Source organism: Falco peregrinus, chromosome 6, assembly GCF_023634155.1.
Source record: "Falco peregrinus isolate bFalPer1 chromosome 6, bFalPer1.pri, whole genome shotgun sequence".
NCBI lineage: Eukaryota > Metazoa > Chordata > Aves > Falconiformes > Falconidae > Falco > Falco peregrinus.
In genome coordinates, this window is record NC_073726.1 from 21,360,607 (window position 1) to 21,386,441 (window position 25,835).

At 46.9% G+C, this 25,835-nt stretch overlaps 1 protein-coding gene across 1 annotated transcript in view; it reads left to right on the forward strand.

Moving 5' to 3' along the window:
* Positions 1-25,835, forward strand: part of SHANK3 (SH3 and multiple ankyrin repeat domains 3) — a 368,446-nt gene that overhangs the window by 239,133 nt on the left and 103,478 nt on the right. Inside the window, 1 exon segment of the mRNA XM_055807431.1 lies at positions 7,722-7,797. Coding sequence (XP_055663406.1) covers positions 7,722-7,797 — 76 coding nt within the window.

Consider the following 25,835-nt stretch of genomic DNA (forward strand, 5'->3'; position numbering starts at 1 on the left):
TCCAGGACCTCCTTGGTCTCATGGCAGGTGCTGTAATGTATGGGCACCTCTCTCCTCTGCTTCACGTGGTGCAGGTTTCACTGGTCTCAATGAGGATACCGTTATTCTGGCTTGCTGTTCAGACACAGGAGGAGGAAGCCCCTCTTTCTCAGTGCTGTGCAGAAAGTCAGGGCTTGTGCAACCCTTGACCGTGTGACTTTGTTGTGCAGAGTGTTGAAGGCCCAGAGGGTACAAAGGGTGAAGCAGTGTCAAGCACTGCCATGCTGTTTGCTGAACTCTAGAGATCTAGGAAGGTGGGAAAACACATGAATGTGTAACCAGAATGCTGCTGGATGGCACCTCTGCCCAGCCCCGCGGGGAGGCTGCAGCTGTGTTACTGGTGTGGCTGCCCTGGTTTCAGGCTGCGCGTCCGTGGCAGGGTAACCCTCGATGGGAAGAGCTCTCCACTGAAAATTGTTCATATTGCAAACCATGGAGAAGGAGCACACTGAGTGCCTGCCTGCTGCTGCCTCTGAGCAGCTTTGCCCGCTTTCCATTGCTCGCAGCAGTAGTGTCCCTGTAATGGCAGGACAGTAACTTGTGCAAGTGTTCGGAGCGAAAACATCCATCCTGGGCTGTGCTGAGGAATTTGGTCCCCTGTGGCATCAACAGAGCCATGGTCCCCGTAGTTGGGAGATGGCTCCTGGGGCTTCGTGTGCCATGCAGATGGCTCCCGTCCCTGGACAGGAGAGTGGTCTGGAGGAAGGTGGCACATGGCAGGTGGAGACGTGTCAAAGTAACCCCAGCTGTCAGTAATGAAGGTGTTTCGTGCATCTTCAGCTGCTGCTCCCTCGATGCGCTGTGCCTCCAAGGAGGCTGCAGACAAGGACTGCCTGCCCGGAGCACCTTGGCCCCATGCTGGGGAAAGGCAAAGTGGGGCAGAGTCCCCCCTCCAGAGCTTCAGGCTCAGTCAGAAACAACTACAGCTGCCAGGATGGCACTTCTGGAACTACCTCTGTTGCAGAAATGTGGATAAATCAACATGGAATAGCTGTGGAGACCTTCTGCTGAACGTAACCTCCTCAGGCCCTGCTTTGCTACATTTGTTGGTTCAGCGTTGGGGCTTTAACTGATCTCCCTGCTCCTCTCAGGCTGACAGCCTGGCCGTTAAGTCTCTGTGAGATGTAATGCACAGATGCTGCTCTCTGACTCATAGTCGAGAGGGACTTTCATTGTATTTGCATTTTTTTCAGTTACAGATAAGCTAAAAACTCTAACAAGCATAATTGTATTGCAAGCATAATTCATAAACTAAGGGCAAAAGGGACTAATACAATTATCTTCTCTGTGCATTCATGTAATGCAGGCCAAAGTTTCACCAAATGTATCATATCTTGTATGTGAATTGTTGTACAAAACTAAGAATGACATTGCATAGCTTCTAAAAGTATTCACTCTCAGAGAAAAGTTGTATTTGAACTTCATAGGATAAAGATCAGTCATGGGGAAAGCATAAATTAGTTAACTATTCTGCATAAAATACAGTAATACCACAAATCACTAAGCAAATACATTCTTGGGCTTTTCTCTGTTTTCAGTCAGCCGATCCAGGTGCCGCAGGGACATGAATTAGTTTGTTCTCCTGACAACACTGTGGGTAGAAGAAGAGTCATACTTGAAGGGTTTCCATACTTTCTTGCACTTGAAGTAAGGCTTGTGGCTGTGGTGGGCAGAGCCCCTGCCTAAACGGGACCTGCTGCTGCCATGGGAGTGCTGGTCACTGCAGCTGGCGACAGAGGTGATGCCCTCCAGCATCTTACTTGCTCTGGATCCTTCTCTGTGTGGAGGAGCATCGGGCTTCTCTCTGGTCTCAGGCACTGCATGTCCTTCCCCCCACCCCCAGCACAGTTCAGCATTTCTTCTTCTGAAATAATTCCCTAGTCTGTTCATCACTGGCGCTCTGAAGCTGCCCCAGCCAGATTGGCTGCCTGGCACAGAGCCTGTGGAAGAGGCTTTAATTTGGTGGCATCTGCTCATCAGCCTACTCCGAGTCAGGTGCTGGAGAGCATGGTTTGGGATGTGTGGGTGAAATCCATGATGGGCAGCCATGCTCTCTCTGCCCGCACCAGGGCAGGGGGGCCAGGTGTGCTGCAGCACTTCGCTTGCTCCAGGGCTGAGGTGCTGCTTCTGGGATGGGCTGTGGCACCACAGCTCTCTCTCCAAACCCCTTCCCAGCTTTAGAGGGTTATTCTGCCTGCAGTCCTGGTGTTGGCTGTACCCGCAGAGCAGCACATCTCTCCCTTGGCACTGAGAACGGTGTGAGCCAAGCTCATGGTCCAGCTGCTGCAAGAGAATGATGAGACCACGCACCACTTGTCTTCACTGAGAGCATCAGCTGAATATGGTGTCTCTTTCAGGGTGATGAGACAGTTCAAAAAGCAGTGAATCAGTACTCCCATACTGAGACAGGGCTGCGAGCCTTCTCCATGGATTGTGTTGGCTGGCACAAGAAGTGTCCATGTGCTTGAGAAGGCACAAATACAGACCCCAGCCTTCTCCATTCCTAAAACCACGTCTCCCCTGACTGGCACGTTGCTACTTTTAGTTGGCATTTCAACTTAGAAGATAGACTCTGTGCTAGTCAAGAAAGAGAGTTTGAAATAGATTCTAACTGGTATCTCCCTCCCTCAGTTCCTCATCTGCCTGGTTGGCTCTATGGTTCGCTGTGACCTTGACCTCTCAGGTGGTTTGATGTAGCTCTTGGATGATAACTGTAATGTCCCTGCTGCTGCATCAAACCATTAAAGAGATCAGTTTCCAAAAAATGTCTTGTCGTTCTTCACCTCAGTGCTGTGGTACAAGCGTCCGCTGCACTGGCCCAAAGGCTGGCACGCAGCTGGTGACATTGGGGAAGGTGCTTGTTGGGGTGAGTTGGCTGCAAGGTCCTGTCCTTTGTATGGCTGGTGTGGGGTGCTCCTGCCTGTTTACCTCTGAGAATGCCTGCTGTTAAGGTGCTTGTTGTGATGCAGGCATAGCCGGTCAAAAATAGATGATGAAGGAGAGATTGGTGCCAATAATCAGAGGTGCATAAATATTGCATTTAAGAGGATTAAATTGGATAAAATTAAATTCTAAACAATATTTAGAAATATAATTCCAACACTCCATAGAAACAAAAATTTAATTTATTTACTTATTTATTTTCACATTCCAAAAGAGTTATTTTCTTCTTTTTGCAACCCAGTGTTGGTGCCTGAAAGCAGAGAGGATGGGGACAGTCCAGGTGCTGGAGAATGTGTGGGATGGCACCCAAGCTTCTTGTCAGTCTGCTCCGGGCCAGCGGGGCTCTCTGTCCGGTCAGATTGTGTGAGAGCTGCTTTTCTCCCAGAACCTTCTCTTTGGCACATCCAGACTGCTCTTGGCCAGCTGTGGGAGGATAATATTCCTGTATTTTTATCTAATGTATTAGACTTACCTAGAAAGAACTGCCTTTTAACAACTTTATAAAAGCGCTTCCCAGGCAGCTTACAGAGCAGCGTGAGTACAGCCTGCACCCATCCCCATGCTCCTCCTGGTTTCCAGGCCATAGTTTTCCAGCGTTCTGTAGTTCTGTATTCCCTGTTCCTGTTTCCCTGCTTTGTGTCTGTCCTTTTGGGCTCTCGTGGGCACAGCCCGTCCCACTGGGCTGCCCTGCCATCCTCTTCCTCCCTCTTGTCTAAATATAGAGCCTCCCTCTCCACACCTATCTCAGAGTGATTCGCTCCTCTCCATCCATCAGCCTCAGCCCCTGGTGCCTCCATGACGGCTCCATTAAACACGCGCTCGGCAGCAGCTATATTTAGGAGTCAGGAAGAGAACGAGCCTTTGGGCTGCGGACAGCCCATAAATCCAGCTCCCGTCACCAAATCACCATTCTTTTCTCTGGAATGAGATCGATAGAAGTGTTTGCAGATGAGGTACAAGAGTCTGTGCATGTGTGGAAGGAGGCAGGGGAGGAGGAGGAGGAGGCAGAGTAGGGCGGAGAAGAGGGAGGCGAAGGCACTGAAGCATAGGCACGAGGGGCCAGGGGCAGTGGGACTTGTAAAGACAGGAGCAGGGGGAGAAGCACGTTGCGGGGTCGGGGTGGGGTGGGTCCTGTCTGAGTGGGGTTTGCTGTGCTGCAGCAGCAGCGTGCTCCCTCCCAGGGGTCTGAGGGGGTGCAGATGTCTGTCACTGGAGAGTGTCTTCACGCGCCATGAGGTGGAGAGGGTGGATGTGCTGTCACTGTCGTGACCTGCTGGGGCTGTGCCATGCCAGAGTCTCCACAACAGCCCTCCTTGCTTCCCTCTCCCATCTCCCTCCTCCCATTTTTTGTACCTCCACGTCAAGTTGTGGGTGCCAGCTTCCTCACAGGCACAACAAACAAGGCCTGACCTGATGTTTTAGATATTTTTTAGGCCTCTGCTGTCTTGCCTCATTCCTCAGCATCAAGCGTTGTGGGATCCCCATTGCCTGGCCATGTGCGCAGCATGCAGGCAAAACTGGAGCAGGAGGCTGCTCCCTGCTGCCATTGTCTGGGCACTCCCGCAGAGCCTGGGGAGGAGCTGCTGTGCCATGCAGATGCTTCCCCGACAGCATGTCAAGAACCCATGGTACCTCTTTTTCCTCACGGCCACAGCGTGTGCTTTGATTGCGCTGCCAGGTGTAGATTCTGGTGTCCTCCCTGACTCAGACCTGAGAACCCTCTGCCTCCACTGAGGATGGCGAGCAAGGTGAGAAGCTGCCTCAGATGATCTAGGCGAAAGGGTTATCACCTTTAACTCTTCATGGCGTGTTGCTGTGCTGATCGGTCCTTAACATCTCTGTTTCTTGGCATAGTGGGTCTTTTTGACAGTAAAATTAACTGCTTGGTTCTTTGAGACAGTTTTTCCCAGGACTGCAGGGACGGGGCTCGGTGGACGACCACCTAATCAGAAGATTCATGGGCAACCATCAGCCCCCCTTGCACCACCAGGCTCCAAGAAATCTCCCTCCGGATTAGGTAAACACATTAGGTGACACACAGCAGCAAGGCTGGAATAGCCTGTTGGATCCCCAGGGGCTGTTCCCTGCATGGTGATGTCCCCTGGATGCTCCCCAGCCCCCACACTGCGAGGGCTGGGCTGTGCCTCGCCTAGTGCAAGGCGTCCCTGTGCTCACTGTCCACGTGTGCTTGCTGGGGGGGTTGCTGTGCACTCACTTCTTTTGGGGAGGATTGCCAGAGCACCCACATTAATCTCTGTGATGCTGCATGTCCCGTGTGTTGGAGTCTCACCGTTTTGCTCATGTACCCCTTAGTAAAAAAAAATATTTTTCAGCACATGCACCCCCTGTACGCATATGTTTACTTACTACGAATTATGTACCTGTACTACTCTGCATATAAACTGTGTGTACTGTAAAGCACATGCAAAAATAGAAACTAAAAAACAGTGAGATAAGCATGGAATAAACACCATTTAAAATATATTTTAAACTTTTATTAATGGTACAAAAAAATGTTTTCTTCCCACGCCTCAGAGGGTTGATTCTTGTGTGCGCCACTTTGGAGACCACTGCTGTAGGAAGGAGAGCCAGAACCATAATGGCTGGACTTGATCTTAATGATCTATTCCAGCCTGAACGATTCTGTAATAAAGCGTAGGGTGTTATTCTGGGGGAAACAAGTGCCAGCATGCCAGGGCTGTTCTATAGCTCTTCTGAGAAAAAAAGGAAAAAACTAAAAAACCCACGCCAACCCTAACCAAACACACAAGGAGAGCAAAAACAGGAATCCGGGGCGGGGGGGGAGCAAGGCTGTGTTTTCAGTAGCATAAACAAGTACTGTATTTGGTGTGTTTATTTCTAAACTTTGGTCAAGTTAACTGTTCTTTCATCCTTGCCAATAGTAAGTGTGTTTCTTACTTACTATTGTAGTAAGTAAGCGGAGGTGTGTGCTGAGGGTGAGGTTCCCGACGTCTGTGCTGAAGCATGCACCTCATACTTCACGCAGAGACACCTTTGGGATTGGGAAGCTACAGCCACATCTCTGGAAACGGTGCCCAGTAGTGACGGGCTGCCAGCACCTCTTCGGGAGGTGTGAGAGGCAGGACAGCTTGTCAGCAGGGTGATGTGGCTGCTGCTGTCCCCACGGTGGCTGTCCATCCCCAGGGTAGGGAACTGGCATTGTGGCTGCTGTGGCAGCATGTCCCTCTGTCAGCAGCGATGGCTTCATGTGGTCGTGAGACTGGGATGAAAGGTTTGAAAGTACATCCTGTCCTGAGCTTAAAACAAAGTTTGTTGGATCAGCAGTGCTGTAATAACAGTAAATACAGCCTCTCTGCTTTTGCAGCCCCTTCCTGCTGACTGTTGCCATTCTGAATTACAATGCAGGTAAAAATAATGTTTGTTTTGCGTTGTTACTGCTTTGGGTGCAAACAGTTCTGTGTCCCTGCTGAAGGGAAAAGGTAGGTCTCATCTATGCTTTGTTCCTTTATCTCCTCTCTTACTCGTTCCCGTTATTCATTCCTTCTATCCCACTGTCCTAGTTAACATGCTGAAAGACCTGCTGGGTTTAAGTCAGACCACCAGCCTACCTGGTGCTGTAGCCAGTAGTGTAGTGAGCAGCACAGAGGGCTTCAAAACAAAGGGGTGACAAAGTAGAGGAGTGACCTGATTGTTTGGAGTCCCATCAGCCCACTGTAGCTGTAGATGACTTAGTTCAATGTAACGTTCTTAGGTTGGTGCGAGGACCCAGTTGGTTTCTGCAGGGTGAGTATGCTATATAAGTCCTGGGTCATGCAATAAATTTGGGGTTGGTAGTGTGAAGCAAATTCCTTCTGTGTTAGGAGAATGGTAGCTGGGAATGTCTGGCTTAAATTCTTTTTACATCTCCCTGTCATGTCTCTTCTTAAGCCGTTAGCTGCAGACTGTGTTCCAGATGTCTGCAGTGGCATCTCTGTCCACCGAGCCGTGAGTCAGGCTGCCTTCCTTCAGCATCCAGCAGCCTGAGTGCCCTGGTATCTCTTTTCTTGTCGGCTTCACAGATCAGGCTGGCAGGTTCTCTGGCTTTTCCATACCTCTGAGGCAGGCAAGTAGCCTCCTGAGTCATTACACCCTAAAGGGGAGATTTGGTGCAAATGGCCCGAAACGCCTGCCACCCTGACTTTGACCAAAGTGCTGTTGGGGATGGTGCCAGCAGTCAGTGGATGAGTGGTAACACAAGTCTCTCTGGGTTCCCAGCTTTGCTTCCTCATAACTCCCATGCATCCGGAGAGCTTGGTGACCACCGGCTGAGAAGAAGGGCTAACCTGGACTACTACCGTCTGTTCTGTGGGAACTGCATCCCTCTGCACTGAGGCATGCAAGATTGACGTGGCCGAAACCAAACAAGGGAAGGAATTTGGCTGCTGCCTTGACACATGGAGTGTGTGTTTGCCTTAACAGTGTTGATTGCCCTCTTCGGCTCTGTTTTGGAGTCTTGAGATTTGACACCTTGATGTGGTCTAGAATTTTTGGTGGAGAGAGCTTACATTCACAGAAGCTGTTTGTGTGCATATGGGGCTGTACACAAACCTGCATGGGACTGATCACAGTGACACATGTCTGCACACAGATTATGGTTTATTGTTAAATGCTTGCATGAAAGTGGGATTCAGTCTATTTGTACACATGGAGAGGAAGCAAAGACAACAGCGAAGTGTTCCTTTAATTCTCAGCTTTGATGTGTCTTTTTTTTCTTGTAGAAACCAGAGAAGACAGAACAAAGCGTCTCTTCCGACATTATACTGTGGGCTCCTATGACAATTTCACCTCTCACAGGTAAGCATCAGCATCTTGGCTTTCTGATTACGAGGAGATTCGTTTCCATGGAAAAAATACCTCCTTTTCCTGACAGAGCAGTATATCTTGGTTTAGTGTCATGGGAAGGAAACTTTTCTGGTTGTTTTGGTCAATTCAGTTACAGTCCTAGATATTTATTTATTTATTTAACGTCCTAGATAAGGCTTAGACGAATAAAATGTTGGAGCTGCAGGGCAGTCTGGCTCATGTCTCAGTTGAGGAACAAACATTCTGGAGAATTTTTGGTGTGCTTCAGGAACTGAACAACATGTGTTGGATGCAGATGCGGAGTTCTGGCTTGCTCTGAAGGGGAAAAGAGGGTGCTGTTTTGCAGGGGACAGCACGACGACAGCTGTTGCTCCAGCCTGTCGGCAGTACTGAAGGTGCTGCCTGAACTACAGGGGTGGTCAGCAGGGCTGTTCTGGTGCATGGTAGTTGGGCGTACTTGCCTTGGCGTGGAGACTGACCTTTGGGAAGATGGTCAGACTCAGTAGGGAATCAGTTGTGAAAGCAGGGGTGACGTTGCTGGTTTGTGCTTGGTCTTGAGCGCGTGTGGCTGGTGGACACATTTGCAGGAGGCAAGGCTGGGGGAGCAAACTGCTAGTTTGGTTCAGGAATATGCTTTGGGTGCTGGGGTTCTGTGTTTGAGGGGTAAATTTACTTTGTGGAATACATTCTCTGCTGGCACTCAAACCTTAGTGCTCTTAAAACTATTGGTTATTAAATTGGATGGACGTTATTGTTTATGACATGACAGGAGCAAATTGTCAGAATTCATTACGCAAAATCTAAGTTATCCTCAGGTTTAGAGCTTACCAACAAAGCAGTGAACGTGTTCTGGTTTACTGAGCTTCTTATCCCAAATCTGCCTTCGTGAGTCTGAGCCCTTTTAATTCGAAGTAATGTGTATAACTTGTTTTGATTTTCAAAAATCCTGACACATTCTTCTTCAGGGTTGTTTATATACTTAACCAATCACGGGGCAAAAGAGAAAATGCTGCTATGACTCAGAAAACAATAAAGGAGAAAAACAGAGGAGGGAAATGGGCCATTTCCACCAAGGCTAAATGCCACTGGGAACCTCCAGTTGCCCTTGGTCTTAAAGGTCAGGAAATAAGTCTAAATTTACAGATGAGTCAAAATTACATTCCTTAAGCAAAAGAAGAGTGGGTGGATGGTATTGCATCAAGCTGGGTTGGTAAACAGTGTGATAGTAAATTTATTTTGGCACATGCAAGATAACACGCACCAGAAGAAACACTGGGAGGTACTCTTACCCAGTAAATATTTTTCAGCTCTTCATAATTGCTTAGGAATAAAGATCTGACGTCACAGAGAAAACATCTTGAGCACTGAGGCATTCCAAAAAACCAGACCAAAGAGTAGGTCACAAAATACAACTAAAGTAGTTGTGAAGGAGGGTCATGGTGACACCAGGTACTGAGTGATAAAACATCAGCTGAACACCAACACAGAAAAACAAGTAACACATATGGGGGAAAAACCAATCATAGCAGTATTTCATATGCAGTGAAGGTGTTAGACTGACTTCTGCTCAGGAACAAGATTTGGGGCTTGCTTTGATTCCAGTTCAAACCTGCAAAAACAAATTCAATTTCTGGAATTTTTAGGAAAGGAAAAAGGAACAAAATGAAAAACATAATTCCTAATATCTTTGTTTAAATCTGTACTATACCTACATCTTGAAACCTGTGTGCAGATTTGGTCTTTCAGACCAAAGTAATGCTTGAAAAGTTGACAGAGAAAACTAACAGGTGCTCAAAACTGTGAGACATCTTCCATAAGAGGTGAGACTAAATAGACTGAAATTCTCAAGCTTGAAAAAGGATGCTGAAGGAGAAGGGGGTTGGTAGAAGTCCACAAATGAGTGATTGGGAAAAGGTGAACCAGAAGTAGTTGATTTCTTTGTCTTCCTGTGCAAGAACGTGAGGTACCAAATGAAACAAGTATATGGTTTTCATCTAACATACAGTGAACCTGTGCGACTCCTTGCTAAGTGACACGCTGAGTGCTAGAAACTGACAGGGGTTCAGAGAGCAGTGGGACAGTCTTGAGGAAGAAAAATTATCTGCAGGCTTCTGAAGAGACCAGCTCTGACTCAGGAAATCGCTTATCATCCAGCAGCAAATGACAGGAGCACATGGTGGGGAAGCATCACTGTGTTCTTGCTCTGCTCTTCTTTTCTCCCACTCTTGGCTGTTGCTGGGAAGTTGAGAAGACGGCTGGCCTGACCCAGTACAGCTGCTACTATGAGCTGTGGGTGAGGCGGGCTTTTCTCTGAAGCCCAAAGCCCTACAGGGAGCAGGTTTCAAGGCATGGCCTTCTCCTCGATATCTTCTGTGTCTGCTTAAATGGCCTACATGTGGCTCTGAACTCTTCACTCCATGATGGAGGAGGCCTGGGCATCTGACCTGAATGTCTCAAGAGCAGACTTTAGCCCTTTCAGAGACCTGCATGGAAAGATCACAGAATGTTCAAGGTTGGAAGGGTCCTCTGGAGATGACCTAGTCCAACGCCCTGCTAAAGCAGGTTCTCCCAGAGGTTGCACAGAGTCATGTCCAGGTGGATTTTGAATGTCTCCAGCGAAGGAGACTCCACAGCCTCTCTGGGCAGCCTGGTTCCATGCTCCATCACCCTCACTCAAGGTAAAGAAGTTCTCCCTCATATTCAGGTGGAGCTCCCTGTGCTGCAATTTGTGCCTCTTGCCCCTTGTCCTGTTGCTGGGCACCCCTGAAAAGAGCCTGGCCCCGTCCTCTTGGCACCCACCCTTAAGATATTTGTAGACACTGATAAGATCCCCTCTTGGTCTTCTCTTCCCATGGGATACCATCCTGGAGAGAAGTGTCCAAGAGAACTAGCTGATATTCCAGGCAACCTCTTCCAAGCTCAAGAATGGCCCATCCTGACAAGTAGGAAATCAGGCAGGGGCAGCAGGAGGCCTGCAGGGATGCACAGGGAGCTCCTCGCTAAACTCAGACACAAGAAGGAGGTGTATCAGGGGTGCGAGAAGTGACCTGGGGGGCATATGAAGACAATACCCAGTCCTACAGGGATGGGGTTAAGAAAGCCAAAGCCCACCTGGAGTTGAATCTGGTGAGGGATGCGAAGGGAAACAGGAAAGGATTCTGCAAGTGACAGCAGCAGCTAAAGGAAGACTAGAGTAAGCATGTGTCCACTGCTGAATGGGGCAGGGACCTTAGTGACGAAGGACAAGGAGAAGTCTAAGGTACTAAATGCCTTCTTTGCCTCAGTCTTTACTGGTAGGACCAGCCTGCAGCAACCCCTAGCCCATCAGACCAGAGGAAAAGTCTGGAGCAAGGAGGACTTACCCTGGGTGGAGGAGGGTCAGGTAAGGGAATATTCGAACAAACCGGACATACAAGAGTCCATGGAGGCTGGTGAAATGCACCCATGGGTGCTGAGGGAGCTGGCTGATGGCATTGCCAGGCCACATCTCCATCATCTTTGAAAGGTCATGGTAGTCAGGAGAGTTTCCTGATGACTGGAAGACAGCAAATGTCACTCCTGCTTTCAAGAAAAGCAAGGCGGAGTGTGTGGGAAACTCCAGACTGGTCAGTCTCACCTTGATCCCTGGGAAGGTGATGGAGCAACTAACCCTGGAAACCATTTCCAAACACATGAAGGACAAGATGGTGACTGGGAGTAACCAGCCTGGATTTGTGAAGGGGAAATTCTGCTTAACCAAGCTGACAGCCTTCTGCAGTGAAGTGGCTAGCTTGCTGGATGAGGGGAGAGCAGTGGATGTTGTGTATCTTGATTTCAGCAAGATTTTTGACACTGTCACATGTAGGGCCCTCATGGTTCAGCTGACAAAGTATGTTTACATAAGTGGAAAGCAAGGTGCTTTGAAAGCTTTCCGAATGACCAGGCCCAGAGGGTTGTGGTCAGTGGCACGAAGTCCAGCTGGAGGCTGGTCATTAGTGGAGTACCCCAGGGGTCAATACTGAGGCCAGTACTGTTCAACATCTTCATTGATGGCCTGGGGCAGAGCGTACCCTCAGCAAGTCTGCAGTCAATACAAAACTGGGAGGAGTGGCTGATACAGCATGTGGACAAGCTGGAGAAATGGGCAGAGAGGAACCTCGTGAAGTTCAACCAAGGGAAGTGCAAAGTCCTGCATCTAGGGAGCCTCCAGCTGTGGAGATAATTCAAAACTTGACTGGCCATGGTCATAGAATCATAGAATGTTTTGGGGTAGAAGGGACCTTTAAAGGTCATCTCGTCCAACTCCCCTGCACTGAGCAGGAACACCTTCAACTACATCAGGTTGCACAAAGGCCCATCTAACCTGACCTTGAATATTTCCAAGGATGGGGCATCTACCACCTCTCTGGGCAGCCCGGTCCTGGGCATGCTGCTTGAGTGAGGAGGTTGGGCTAAACCGTCTCGAGTCCCTTTCCAAGCTCAGCAGTTCTGTGAGTTTCCTAAGTGTCAGATGTAGACCGATTGTAGCTTTTGAGTCATCTTGTTGAGCTGCATCTCCACAGGGATAAACCTGCTGTTTGGGTAGTTATTTCCAGAACTGTGCATTACGTGATGCATACTCTCAGAATCCCTTGCCAACTCAGGCCCCTTGTTAAGACCCTTTTCTTTATACCAGTTTATTTTCCGTCTAAGGCAAAACAAAAAACATACTTAGAGAAAGGTGCTCATCCTATGGGCTGGGGGTCGCGTGTTGCTGCAGAAGAGTCAGTCTTGGCTCCCGCTTGTTCCTCTTTTCCCTCTAACCTGGGGGAAATCCCCTCCACTGCCATATCTGTGCCACAGGATATTTGCGTAAAGAGCCTGTGTCAAGGAGGAGGGTGCTGGGAAGGATGGCAGAATGGAGTCATCTCCCACAGGTGAATAAGTAGCTGTTCCCCCTGTCTCCGGGGATCCTCATGAAAGAGGGCAGCTGCGAGCAAAGTGAATGGATTGTTCTGGCAGTGGCAGTTTTGCTCAGAGTGGCCCCATTTCCCTGGAATCAACGGGCCAAGGGAGAGGAGGTTGTGCCTATTGTGTGCCTTTAACTGCACCCTTAGCTAAGAGGAAGAACATATCTTTCCACCCTGAAGTCCTCTAGGACTACATGTCAGGAGGATGTAAAGCCTTTTCGGGACCCAGTCATCTGTATCTTCATAGCCCAGTTGGTCTCAGCATCCTCAGGCAGTCAGTGCATGCAAAGTACTGATACACTGGACTGCTCTGCTAAAGTATGGCTGGGGTCTGCCGACATCACAGTAACAGTGCTGGCACTGACTATGAAAACTTGGGGTTTCAACAGATTTTGGTGGGCTGGATTGGAACAGGTTGGAGGATTTTTAGTGCATCCCCATAGTATGGTGCATAGCCAGGCAGTATAAAAGTGTGAGGATGGCCGCTGTGGAACGTGCTGCAAGTCCTTCAGGCCAGTAACCACATGTTGCACAGTGGCAGGTGCTTAGTGCCAGGTGTTACGAGAACAGAATAAGCAACCCAAAATATTATTCCTGCCTGCAGCAATTTTCTGTTCGGTCTTCCTGAGCCAGAGGCAATGTCTTTGTATTTAATAGCCTGTAATAGCCTTATTCTATTATTTTGCCCAATGACATGCAACCGAGTGCTTTTACTCTCCTGAAATGGAGAAGGAGCTAGGGTTGGGTTTGGGGAGGATGGTGAGATGGTGGTGGTGCTGAACAGTGGGGTGCTGTGTCTTCTGTTCCTGCGGTGTCAAAATACCTATAGCGTGGTGACAGGAAATGAGAAGGAAGTTCCTTAGAACACGTATACATGCTTGTCATTCATTCATAGGTTGCTCTGAGTGCATAAGTGAAATATCACCTCACCATTCAGACAGGGAAAACTGGTGCAAGGTAGGAAAATTGGCTGCCTTTGTTACCTTCCTCGAGACCACATGCTGACCTTGCCAAAGCCTGTGCAGCACCCACCGCCCTGTCTGCAGGCGTGGGTGATGTGAGCAGTGTTGCTAGAGCCACCAGCAGAAGACATCCCACAACAGAGGCACTAGGTGGCTGCAGAAGCACCATTTCAGCAGAAGCTTCTCTGGTCTGTTTGCTGGAGTTCAAAATGTGGCTATTGCTAAAGCATGGAAAATGACATTGGTGACCGGGATTGCAGCGTGGGACTGGGTGCAGAGGAGCGGAGCCATCAGGGGTGCAAGGGTGCATTTTGTCAGCGTTATGAGATGGAAGGGGAGTTTGGACTCAATAGCAGGCAGCTCATGGAGTAGGGTTGCGGTCAGGTGTATGGTATGAGGATTCACATGGTGGTTTTAGAATCGCCTGAATAAATAGGATAAACAAAATGGATTTTTTTCACATTTATTAAAATGTTAAATGTTTGGGCCAAAAGATTCCTTGAGAACAGAAATCAAGAACTCAGGTGCTGTAAGATCACTGCAAAAGACTGATCAACATGATTTGCAGGAGAGTGCTTATTCCATCATCTCTGACTTCACTGGAGGTCTCAAATGTGGGAGAAGATTAACACAATGACAATGTTTGAGGAACAACTTAAAAGTACTTGAGAAAATTACACACAAGTGACTTCAGATTTCAGGAAAAGCCTTTGAAATAGTTGCAGGTTTGAAGGGACACTCTGTGCAGTAGAGCAGGGAACAGCATCCACATGGCTGAACTGCAGATTTGGGTAGTGTATGTAATTTACTCTTTTGGGGTTTAGTAAGGTCAAAAGAAAGCTATGAATATATGGAGCAGTATATCTGAGAACATGAGAAGATACTAGGCTGTATACTGAATAAAAGTATTTTCTTTTGTGGAATAAACCTCTGGGGAAGCAATGTTTCCGAGCTGTAACTTCACTAGCACGTTGCCGGTAACAGACAGTGGTCATGAGGTCTGCTTGGCGGAGGGTGAGAGACTTCTGGAACAGGTTCTCCACCTCTCACTGGTACCACTTTGAAGCATAAGTGCAGTTAAAGAAGAGAGCACGAGGCTGCTCTAGAGTCAAGGTGTGCTGCAGTGCACCCAAGGTCACCAGAGGGCAATGAGAGCCTTCCCCAGACCTCTGAGGATGAGGAGCACGGGGCAGGGCTCAGCAAAACCTAATCTGATCTGAAATAAGAATGAGGCAAACAGGGAGAGAAGCCTGAGCTTGTTCTTATCAGGAGACTGCAATCACAAGGGGAATTGACTTCTCTGATGAACTATGTTAAGGGAAGAGATTAAAGTGGTTTGAAATTAACTCTATAAAATTAAGAGCCCACGTTCTACATGTTACAGCTGGGAAGGAAAAGAATTGGGACCAACAGACAATTTAGGATTTATTTTTTTTATTATTATTCAATCATGGGGATTAGTTGACCAGGGAGAGAGATTACAACCAGGAGTATTCACAAGCCATCTGGATGGGCCTCTCCTTATAAGAGAGGAAAAACATGACTAAGTCTCTGAGCGGGGATTTCTGTGCCCTTAGATGCTGTGACTGGCCAGATACACCGATACACAGAATTATAGCATAATTTAGGTTGGAAGGGCTGTCTGGAGGTTTCTAGCACAATCAGTTGCTCAGAGCAGGACCAGCTAAATCAGGTTGCTTTGCACGTTGCCAGGGTTGGAAGTCCCACCACCCCCTTGGGCCCATGTCCCAGTCTTTGTTTCTGGGGTGAAAATGTTTTCTATGTATGTCATTGTAATTTCTGGTGCTTCTGTTTGTGTCCAGTGTCTCTTGTCCCATCTCTGGGTGCCTCCAAGTGTCCCTTTCTCTATTCTGTACAGCCTCCCATGAGGTAGTTGCAGGTGGCAGTGAGGTGTCCACCATCTCTTCTCCAAGCTGAAAAAGGCCAGTGCTCCCAGCCTCCCCTTGTGCATTCAGCCCCCATCTACTCAGGTGGGCTGAGTGAGCAAAGCAGCAACGTAAGTGATGGGTAAAATCACCTAGAAATCATGAGGACTGCACCAGTAGTCATACTACCACAGAATGGTTTGGGTTGGAAGGGACCTTAAAAACCATCTAGTTCCAACCCCCTGCCAGGGGCAGGGACACCTTCCCCTAGACCCAGGTTACTTTTCTTTCCCCCTGACATGCAAGAGAGTGGTACCCATGTTTGTCCCACATGGATGCAGTTCAGTGGCTGTCCTTTCCTTCTCTTCTCTAGGTCATCTTCTGGGGTCATCCCTCTTGGCAGTGTGGTCGTAGCTCATACTCCCCCACTGATAGCAGCATCTTTGCCTACTGTCGTGGTTTAACCCCAGCCAGCAACTAAGCACCACGCAGCCACTTGCTCACCACCCCCAGCAGGATGGGGAAAGATAATTGGGAAGGGCAAGTGCGAGAAAACTTGTGGGTCGAGAGAAGAACAGCTTAATAAAGGAAATAGCAATTAATTAAACATTATTATTAATAATAATAATAATTATTATTATTTAATTAAAAGGGAAATAACAGAGATAATTAAATCCTAAGAAAGACAAGGGATGCAAATGAAAACAATCACCGCCAACCAACTGATGCTCAGCCAGTCCCTGAGCAGCAGCCCTCCCAGCCAACTTTCCCCCTAGTTTTGTCACTGAGCATGGCATCATGCAGTCTGGAACATCCCTTGGGTCAGTCGGGGCCAGCTGTCCCAGCTGTGTCCCCTCCCAGCTTCTTGTGCCCCCCAGCCCGGTCGCTGGTGGAGTGATGTAAGAGGCAGAAAAGGCCTTGACTCTGTGGAAGCACTGCTCAGCAATAATGAAACTTCCCTGCATAACCAGCGCTGTTTCCAGCACAAATCCAAAACATAGCCCCATGCCAGCTACTATGAATAAAACTAACTACGCCTGCCAAAACCAGCGCACCTACATCAAGCACTGGGATCCATATCCCCTGAGCATCTTCTCTGCGCATCGCTCTCCTGAGGCTGTGCAGAGCCATGCAGGTGGGGATGTACGAGCAAAGGGCTGGCTCCCATTCTTCCAGACCAAGTAAAAGGAGTCACTCTGAATTTCCTCGAGCTGTTTTGTGTGCACTGACACAACTTCCTTTAGTCTTTTCCATTCTGCAGTTTATTTATTGGCTCTTCTGCCTCATCAGTTCCTGGTGTGCTGTTAGTTTAGGATTGGTATTAAAACATGCTGAGCGGGTGGAACCCTCCCCAATTTCTGCTGCTGCAGGTTATCATCTAGGAGGCTAGTGGCAGGCAGGGAACTGGAAATTGCATCGGCTTTTTCTGTTGTTCATCTAGTTGTGACTGATTAGCAAGCCTGGAGAAAAAACGTGTCAAGGAGCATGGAATCACAGACTCATAGAATCATTTAGGCTGGAAAAGACCTTTGAGATTGTCAAGTGCAAATGTTAACCCAGCACTGCCAAGTCCACCGTTAAACCATGTCCCTAAGCACCACATCTGCACATTTTGTGAACGCTTCCAGGGATGGTGAAGAGACCTAGGTAATGGCCTTGCAGGGCAGGGCATCAAAAACACCCCTGCAAAAGAAGTTTCATGCTTAGAAAAGGAGAGGGGGAATGAATCTTTGACAAATGTATTGTGCAACTGGAGCTGCTGGTGAGGTGGTGGCAGCTGATCTACAGAGGTCCCTGCTTTGGTGTATTGTGGGAAGCGGGTTTTGTAGCGGTGGGTCCGTCTAGTCGGAAAAAGGTGATTTGCACTGGGCTGGTGCAACCTGCATTTCTATAGCAATGAAAATGTAGAAGAGGAAAATTAAATCTCTTCTTGAAAAGGCTTCTGTATGATCCCACTTGGCAAATCAACATGCCTTCAAAATAGTCTTTTAAGATCTTTTGGTGAACAGTATATTTTGAGACCACTTTCCTCTTTAATAGAGAGATTCAAGAACATGCAGTGGTAAAAAGTGAGCTCCCCCCAAGCCTGTGCTTTACCTCAGCCATCCTGGCGCTTGGGTCCTGTGCTGAGCTGCTCAGCTTTTTCTAAAATTGAGAATTTCAGAATTGGTGGGTAATAAGAGGCTTTGTGGCCTGTTTTGTACAAGAAATAAGGTAAGTGAAGATATAATGAACTGATGGAAGCAGAGTGCAGCCAGCCAGCGTGAGCTGTGAGGAGAGGTGTCCAAACCAAACAGCTCCAGCCTTCAGAGCTGCTTATTAATGACTACAGGAGCATTGAAACGGGTAACTGTTTACTAAGCCCTATTCATTCTCTTCTTTAAAAAAATATTCAGGACAACTGGTTAGCAGTTTGAAAAGCCCATCCTGGAAGACTGTATGAACAGTCAATCCAAAAATTACTTGCCAGATGCAGAAAAGTTAGTGGGATTTCCCTTTCATTTTTCCTTTCTTTTTGCAGCTAAGCAAAGGATGCCGAGCCCAGTGTCACTGCCACAAATGTTGCTGTCTGTGAAATACTGGAGCAAAGGGCTTGTGGTGGGGCAGTGGGAGGGATGGCACGCACCGCCCTCGGGATTTGCCAGAACACTTGGGCAAAGGAGTCCTGGTTTCTGCAGTATATTTGCGATACAGTGGAATACAACCAGTACTTGAAAGAGGTGACAACTGGTAGAGCTGTCGGTCACTGAACAGCTCGCCTGTCTGAGACTAAAGTCTTTCTGGCTTCTGCTTTCTCTTGGGTTGGAAGTCTTTGAAGCACATACCTGTTCAGTGATGGGTCCCTGCAAGGCATTTTACTCCAGGAGATTTTGGAGTCGTATGGGTAGTTCTCAGCAAGCATCAGCAGGGAAGCAGCTGATGACACGTGTAGGATGTTAGGAAACAGGAAAGAAATAGAAAATCTACTAAAAATAGGGTTATATTTCTATGTAAATCTGCAGTTTGACAGTCTCTTAGTTGCAGTTGTAGTTTATCCATCTGAATAAGAATGAGAAAAGGTTCAGAGGCAGCCAACAAGGGTGACCCAAAGCACAGGCCACTTCCCATTTGAGAGGAGGTCAGATAGACTGGAACTCTGCAGCTGAGGGAAGAGATGCCCAAGGCAGATTTGACAGAATTTTATGAAATCATGAGTAGGCAAGGAGAAGGTGAATATGGAACAATAGTGATTTTTTAGTACAAAGGAATGAGGTGGCACTCTGTGGAATTAGCAAGCAGCAAGATTAAAATAAAACAAAGTACTTTGTCACACTGCAGGTGATTAAATTGTAGAATTTATTCCTACTGCATGTTGTGGAGGCCAAAAATATAAATGGATTCGAACTGGGAGTACAAATTTATTGAAGAGTAAATTTGTGACCAAGAAATGCTGTGAACTGTTCAGGGGCTTGAGAAGAGGAATGCGGCTACTGGCTTTCAGAAGCAGGGAAGGTATTGCATGGGTGGATCATTGTTTTTTTCTGGGGTTTATAATCTTTCCTTTGTTGTTTGTCACTGACCATTACTCGCAAAAGGATGCTGGTGTCACCAAACCCCTGGTCTTCTACAGCACCCTCTCCTTGTATTCTATTTTATGAAAGGACATCAGGTGGAAGGAATCAGCTCCCCTCTGTACTTTAACATTGAGTGCAATTGAACACTCAAGACTAACTTTAAAAGAACAACAAACCAGCAAGCATAGTCACAGATTCCACAGAGGGTGTGTTCTTGTTCCTTCGTGTTAGCTGGAAATATAAAAGAAGTTAGACCATGTTGAAGCCTTTTCATTTCTTCTCAGCCACCTTTAGAGATGAAGGACTAACTTGGCTCTTTGAATGATTTACAACCCTTAAACTTTGTCGATTTTCTTCCACGGTGCAGTTCTTTGGTCTTTGAAAAGTTTATTTTCCTACCAGATATTTGGTGTCTTTGAGCAAGGCATGGATGTTTTCTCTGATGCCACACTGTGTGATGGTTTTCTCCCATCTACTTATTGAAAGGGGGAGAGGAGAGATTTTTGTCGTCTGTTGTTAGTGGAGCAATTAATTTTGTGTAACTTCAGACAGTTCAGTACCTCTGTACCTGACCTTATTGTCAGGGTCGTCTTTATAGTATGGAGTAGCAAAAGGCAATTTGCGGGGTGCAATTAATTTCCATCTAAAACAACCATTTGAAGTCAGATGAATCAAGACCTTGTTGTGCATCTTTCCCTCCATAGTTTATGAGGGAACCACGGGAGTACTAGCGCACATGGAGACACGTACACCATCACTGTCAGAAGGTCTTCATTGAACTACTGAGTTAAACCCAGTGGTTTGATGTGGGAAGATAGGGTCTTCCACAGCAAAACATATTGACTTCAGATACATTCCCTAACACAACCTGTCTCATCCCCTGCTATCATTACCTTTCCCTTCATTGCACCAAGACTTGCTATCGCTGTGGTCCCTTCCCCTGTGGTGTGCCCCAGCACTGTGAATGTCTTCATCGTCGTTGTTTACTGACTTGGAGACCTGAAGGAGCAGAAGAGAAACCCACAGCCCCTCTGTTTACCTTCAGCTCCCCAAAGTGTTTAAGTATTGGGGCAGGCATCGTCCTCCCCTTTTCTGGACAAGAATACTGGCTTGATGAGGGACAAAAGACATTGCAAATGCCCTCAGTGAGTCACTGCGAATACTGCCAGTTGTAGGCAGGAAGAGAATTCAGAATCATCTTGACAGCTAGAAACTATTGTTTGAAAATGCTTAAATGCAATTCAGTAAGGAGAAATGCAAATTACCACAGTTGCAGAAAAGTCATCAGCTGTGCAAATGCAGGAAAGAGAAAGAAGGTTCAGAAGTTACAGTGAATCTGAAGCTGAACATCAATTAGCAATATCAAAATATTATAAAAGCTAAAGATAATGGGATATTCAAACAGAAGTCCAGCAAACATTCTCCTTAGCTTAGCACTGGTACGGTGTGAATTGGGGTGCTGTGCTGAGTGAGCATGCGGTAAGTCTTTAGATGTCTAATTTAAACTGCAGAGATGGGAATAACTCCACACTGTGCCTTTTTGCATAGGACAAGAGCTAATCAGCAGCAATCACAGCAAACAACATTTTAGCTAGGGAGTAGGAGAAAATACCTAATTATAAGGATAGTATAGCATTAGAAAAGACTAGATAGATAGTTACATAAAGGTCTTTTACTGGAAAATGAAGAACATTTTAGACAAACATCTGTTAGGAGTGTTTTGATATAATTGATTCGTTACTGAGGCAAGCCTTCTTCAAATCATTTGCGGACTGGGGTTTCTGTGATTTTTATTATCATTCCTGTGCTAAATGTTGACAATACCTTATCAAGTGTTCCTCCTGATGGATGGGGCTTCAGGCTGTGCGTGTCGCTGCAATCCCTGATAGATATTCTTTGAGTGTCATGAGGAAAGGGAAACAAAAGTATTTCTTCAACATGACCAATCATAAGTTATTTGTACTTATTTCTAGAAAGCAATTAAAAGCAGGTATTACAGGAGATTGTCATATTTCTCTGAGCTGTATCATTATCTGTAGAAACTAGAATTATGAAAAATACTGCAGATGCTTACAATATCTTCTTAGGGAATTGTGGTGGATTTTTCTTTTGATTAGTGTCTGCTGGGTCTTGTTCTTCCAGGCAGAGGATAGTCAGATCATTATAAACAAATGAATTTTTTAAAAAAAAGGTGTCAAATGTTCTTTCCTCTAGCACTTCTTGAACTTGTAGTAGTTCAATTAAATAGGTAAGGATTACCAAAAATATTTTCTGTTTTGATAAAATATAAGTGAGAAGGGACAATTACATTTAGTTTGACTTCCTGTGTATTTTATTTTATTAAATTTTACCTGAGTGGTGTTTTTGATTACAAAGACTTTTGGTAGGCTGAAATGTTAGTATATTCACAAGACTAAACAGTTCTTTGCTTCAAAAGCCCTTCCTCAGTTAGAGGATTTAAAAGATAGAGTTTTCCAGCAGAGGGCTATCATCATATGGTGCAAAGGAAGTGAAAACTCCTGGATTTTTTACCAGTCTGGTTTGGGAAATCATTTGTTCCCCTCTTCGAATATGGTAATTGTTTGACTTGGAGCATGCAAGCATCCTTGCATAACCTCAGAGAACTGGCTTGCCCATCTGTTGTTTCTCCTTTCTGACCAGTTTTTGTGTTTCACCTTTTCCTGAAGCAGCATCTGCAAAGGCAGGGAGTGGACGGGAAGAGGCAGTGGGTTGTGAGCACTGCAGATTTCAAGATCAGGCGCAATCACAGCTTCCAAAGAGCCTAGTCCTCTCCCATATGTTATCTGGAGAAGGAAGAGCCCACTACTTTCTTGATGGTGGTGTTCAGTGTTTAGTTGCCCTCTCCTCAAGGCTCCTGAGTCACATCTTGAAATCTGATCTTTTTCCTCAGCGTTGTTTGAAAATTCTAAACTATTGAAATAATTTTTCTTTCAGTATCTGCGTATGTATAGTGATCTAGGTGCCTCTTGACCCTCTCTTCGATAGGAATAAACCGAGCTGAATTTCACATTGTAAGACTTCCTTTTCTATTCCTGAGATTCTTTTTCATTGCCTTGTGGTCTCAAATGCGTTTGCGTCATTCTTGAAGACATCAGCTGAACTATTCTGGTAAAGGCATGTGTACAGAGGGAAGAGTGTTTTGTTTCCACTGTTCCATTTTTCTAAGTCCTTTCTCCACTTGGTTGCAGTGAGAGCTGATGTTGTGGCAGTATATCCTTTCCAAGAATGTCTCTTACCTTGAAAACAGAGCCTGTATTTTTGATACTTTGCATTTACCTGTTATAAAAACTTCCTTTTGTCCTGAGTATTTAATGGCTCACTCCGAATTGCCCTGAGTTGCTTCTTCCCTACTATGGCAGCGTTCTTTGTATTGCCTTCAAACTTCAAACACAAAGATCTTGAGTTTCTGCATCGGGGGGTTACATTGTTATTCTGAAACTGGATATGGCATATTCAAAATGCCTGTCCAATGTCTAAAATTATTTTATTTATAATTGTATAATTATTTTATATTCTTTGTATAATTATTATAATTGGATGCATTATATATAATTCATAATTTTTATCAGGGTATTTCCTGATAGCTGTGTGGTCAGCCCTGGGCCTTCTGCCACACTTGTGTGACTCCAGTGAGGTGGGACACAACTCTGACAGTGCAAAGGTTGGACAGCTCTGGTGTAGACCACCGATTGCAATACGGATTAGGACTAGTCATTATGGGGCTAACTGGAAACAGCTGCCCATGCGGTGTCTGCATTTTTTTTATTACATTTTTGGTGTACTTCTAGTATACTAAGATGTCCTATGAGAAGGTTACAGCATGTGGAATTAGTTCATGTGCAGTGGTACCAAACCCTTAAGCCATAGTACATGATCTCCTGTGGTTGCCATCATGAATTATATTGGGATCTTGACAAGATGCTTGGCAGGGTCAACTTCACATTAACCACACTGATGAGATTTCCTATTCAATCTTTTAAGTAAAGCATTCTGTTAATGTACTTGGGATTGGAATCAGGCTGATAGTTTATAGTTCTGTCATTCCTGGCAGTCCTTCCAGAGTCTGGAATTTCCCAGGTTTCTAGAATTTCTTAAAGCTGATAGTGCCTTAGCTGATTTCTCTAAAGCTCTTCAGTGTAAAGCATTCTGGCTTCTGGATTTGAAAATGCTTCATTTTAGCAGACGCTGTCTCATGCTCTCTGTAGAGGTGATGAGTTTCTTATTCCACCCACATAGTTCTAGTAGATGACAGTGCCCTTCTCTGTTCCAAATGCAACACCAAAGCACCTACTGGACATTTCTGTCTTCCCTACATTAAAGTTCACATTTCTGTACCCACCTCGATGATGGTCTTGTACTGGAGCCACATCTAGCTTGTAGGCAATCTCTTCTTGCAGTGGTGATGCTTGTAGGAACTATGAAGACTACATGTTGAAACGGTGGTTGGTTATACTACAGATTTTAAATGCTCTTGAGGGAGTAAGATGCTTCAAGAGAAACCATGAATCATGATGTTCAGCAAGTGAACAAAATGTATTTTGCCCATGTAACCTATGCAGAATCACATCACTAGAGAGTTTTGTGAGACCAGATTATTTCAATGGGACTCATTTTAACTTTTCAGCCAAAGTGGGATCTGCAGCATACCTTGTTAAGGGAGGCTTCTACTACAGGTTTGTTGGCTTGTCTGTTTTAAACTGTCCTTGGGCAAATGCTTACCAAGATTTTCTTTATGCCAGTGGTGTCCTGAAGATCAAATGCAGCGTGTGCTCTTGGGTTTTGGTGGCATTTTCTCTTGGATTGTGTGCCTGGAGTGTTCAGCTGCCTGTAATTCTTCCAGCAAAGTAACTCGTGACTTGCGCTAAGATTACAGAGAAGGGTAATTCAAACCCTTGCAATACATCTGCTGGAAACATGCTTTGTAAGAAAAAGGACTGAAAATGTGATGCAAATCATCTAGTTGGAACAGAAATGCTGTGATCGCTGTTCTACTGCTCACTTACCTGTGTGAGTTTGGTGCGATGATGACGCAGGGACCACATGGAGCTGGGAGATGCCCCTCGTGCCACGTCATGCTTCCGTAGCCAACAGGCATGGACAGGCTGGAGTCTGCTGCCTGGGGCTCGGTGCCCACGCTTTGGCAATAACGCAAACACTTTTAACAGTGAGGGTGATTTATTGTTAAACTGGTGTAGAATACAGTGGACTCTTCTCTGTAGGGTAACCCATCAGTGCTGGGAAGACAAGCATCTGAGCAGGACCAACATGGTGAAAACCTGCAGCCTGTTCTTTACGGGAAGCTGACCTCGGTGAAGGCATTCTTGATGAAAAGCCACCTCATAGAATCACAAAACGGTTTGGGTTGGAAGGGACCTTAAAGTTCATCTAGTTCCAAGCCCCGTCCAACCTGGCCTCAAGGCAGGGGTTTGGGACTGACTAGTGAATGGGACTCTCACAGTGGGTGCCTGGTGCTGGTCTCTGGAGCTCACACCGCCACTGGCCACGGGTGGCTGTGCCCGCCTGGAGAGCATGGGGACAGCGCGACCAGTGCTGGGACATGCCACCCAGCCAGGAGCAGGCTCTGTCGGTACCGTCATGGCTCTGAGGCCTCTCATGCCATGGGTGGTTGTTTCGGTGCAAGTTGTCTGGACCGGAGTGCTTGTGGTGGTCCAGCAGCAGCTGCACTGGCCATGCCCTCGGGGCTGGGCAGACCTGCAGCAGGGCGGGGGGGGCAGCTGGGGGGGAGCTGTGCTCTGCAGGAGGCTGCTGCAGCAGCATGTGCAGGGCAGACCCGGGTTCCCGCCCCAGTGCCCAAGCTCCACCATCGCCTCCTGAGTGTGTGAGCTGCCGGGAGCAGAGCAGGTCCCCGGCCACCACCTGCCTGCAGGCAGCCCAACCCTGACCCTTCGCTGCCCCCTCCATCCCTCCTTGCAGAGACAGCTGGTGAGGTCCAGGTAGGATGGGCCCTGACTGAATCACCATCCCTGGAAGTGTTTGAAAAGCATGTAGACGTGGTGCTTGGGGACATGGATCGGTGGTGGACTTGGCAGTCCTAGGTTAACAGTTGGACTTGATCTTGAAGGTCTTTTCCAACCTAAACGATTCTGTGACTCTATGACTGGGGAGTGGGGCAGGCCAGGGAGCTTGGGCTTGGTGCCTGGCTGGCAGAGCTGCCCATGGAGGCTGCCCGGGATGGCTGGAGCTGAGCACTGCCGTGTCCTGGCTCCCAGGCATGCCCCAACCCTGCTGCTCCCAGACCACCACACTGGTCATGGGCACCCTGGCCAGTTGGGGGGCTCCTGCCAAAGGCCATGACCTGCTCAGAGTATAGGTACCCCTGGAGTTCAAATAACAGTAATAATGAGTCTTTGGTTTGTGATTTGAATTTAATCCAATTAGTACATCTAATATGCTGACGTCAGTTATGGGGATTTGAAAGTAGCTTCTTGGCCCATCTTCTGTAGGAGATGCTGAGGAAGAGAAGATTCATTCCTTCTGGCACTTCACATAAAGGCCAGGTAAGGCTTTGGTAGGGTGCGGGAAAAATTCAATCACCAAATGGGAAACTGGATGTTTCAGTCAGAGATGTCATTTAATAATGGGTCCTGCTGGTGTACAGAAGAGCTGGTTTCATCCTTATAAAATCAAATATCTTGTTTTCTCCAGTGGGGTTTCATA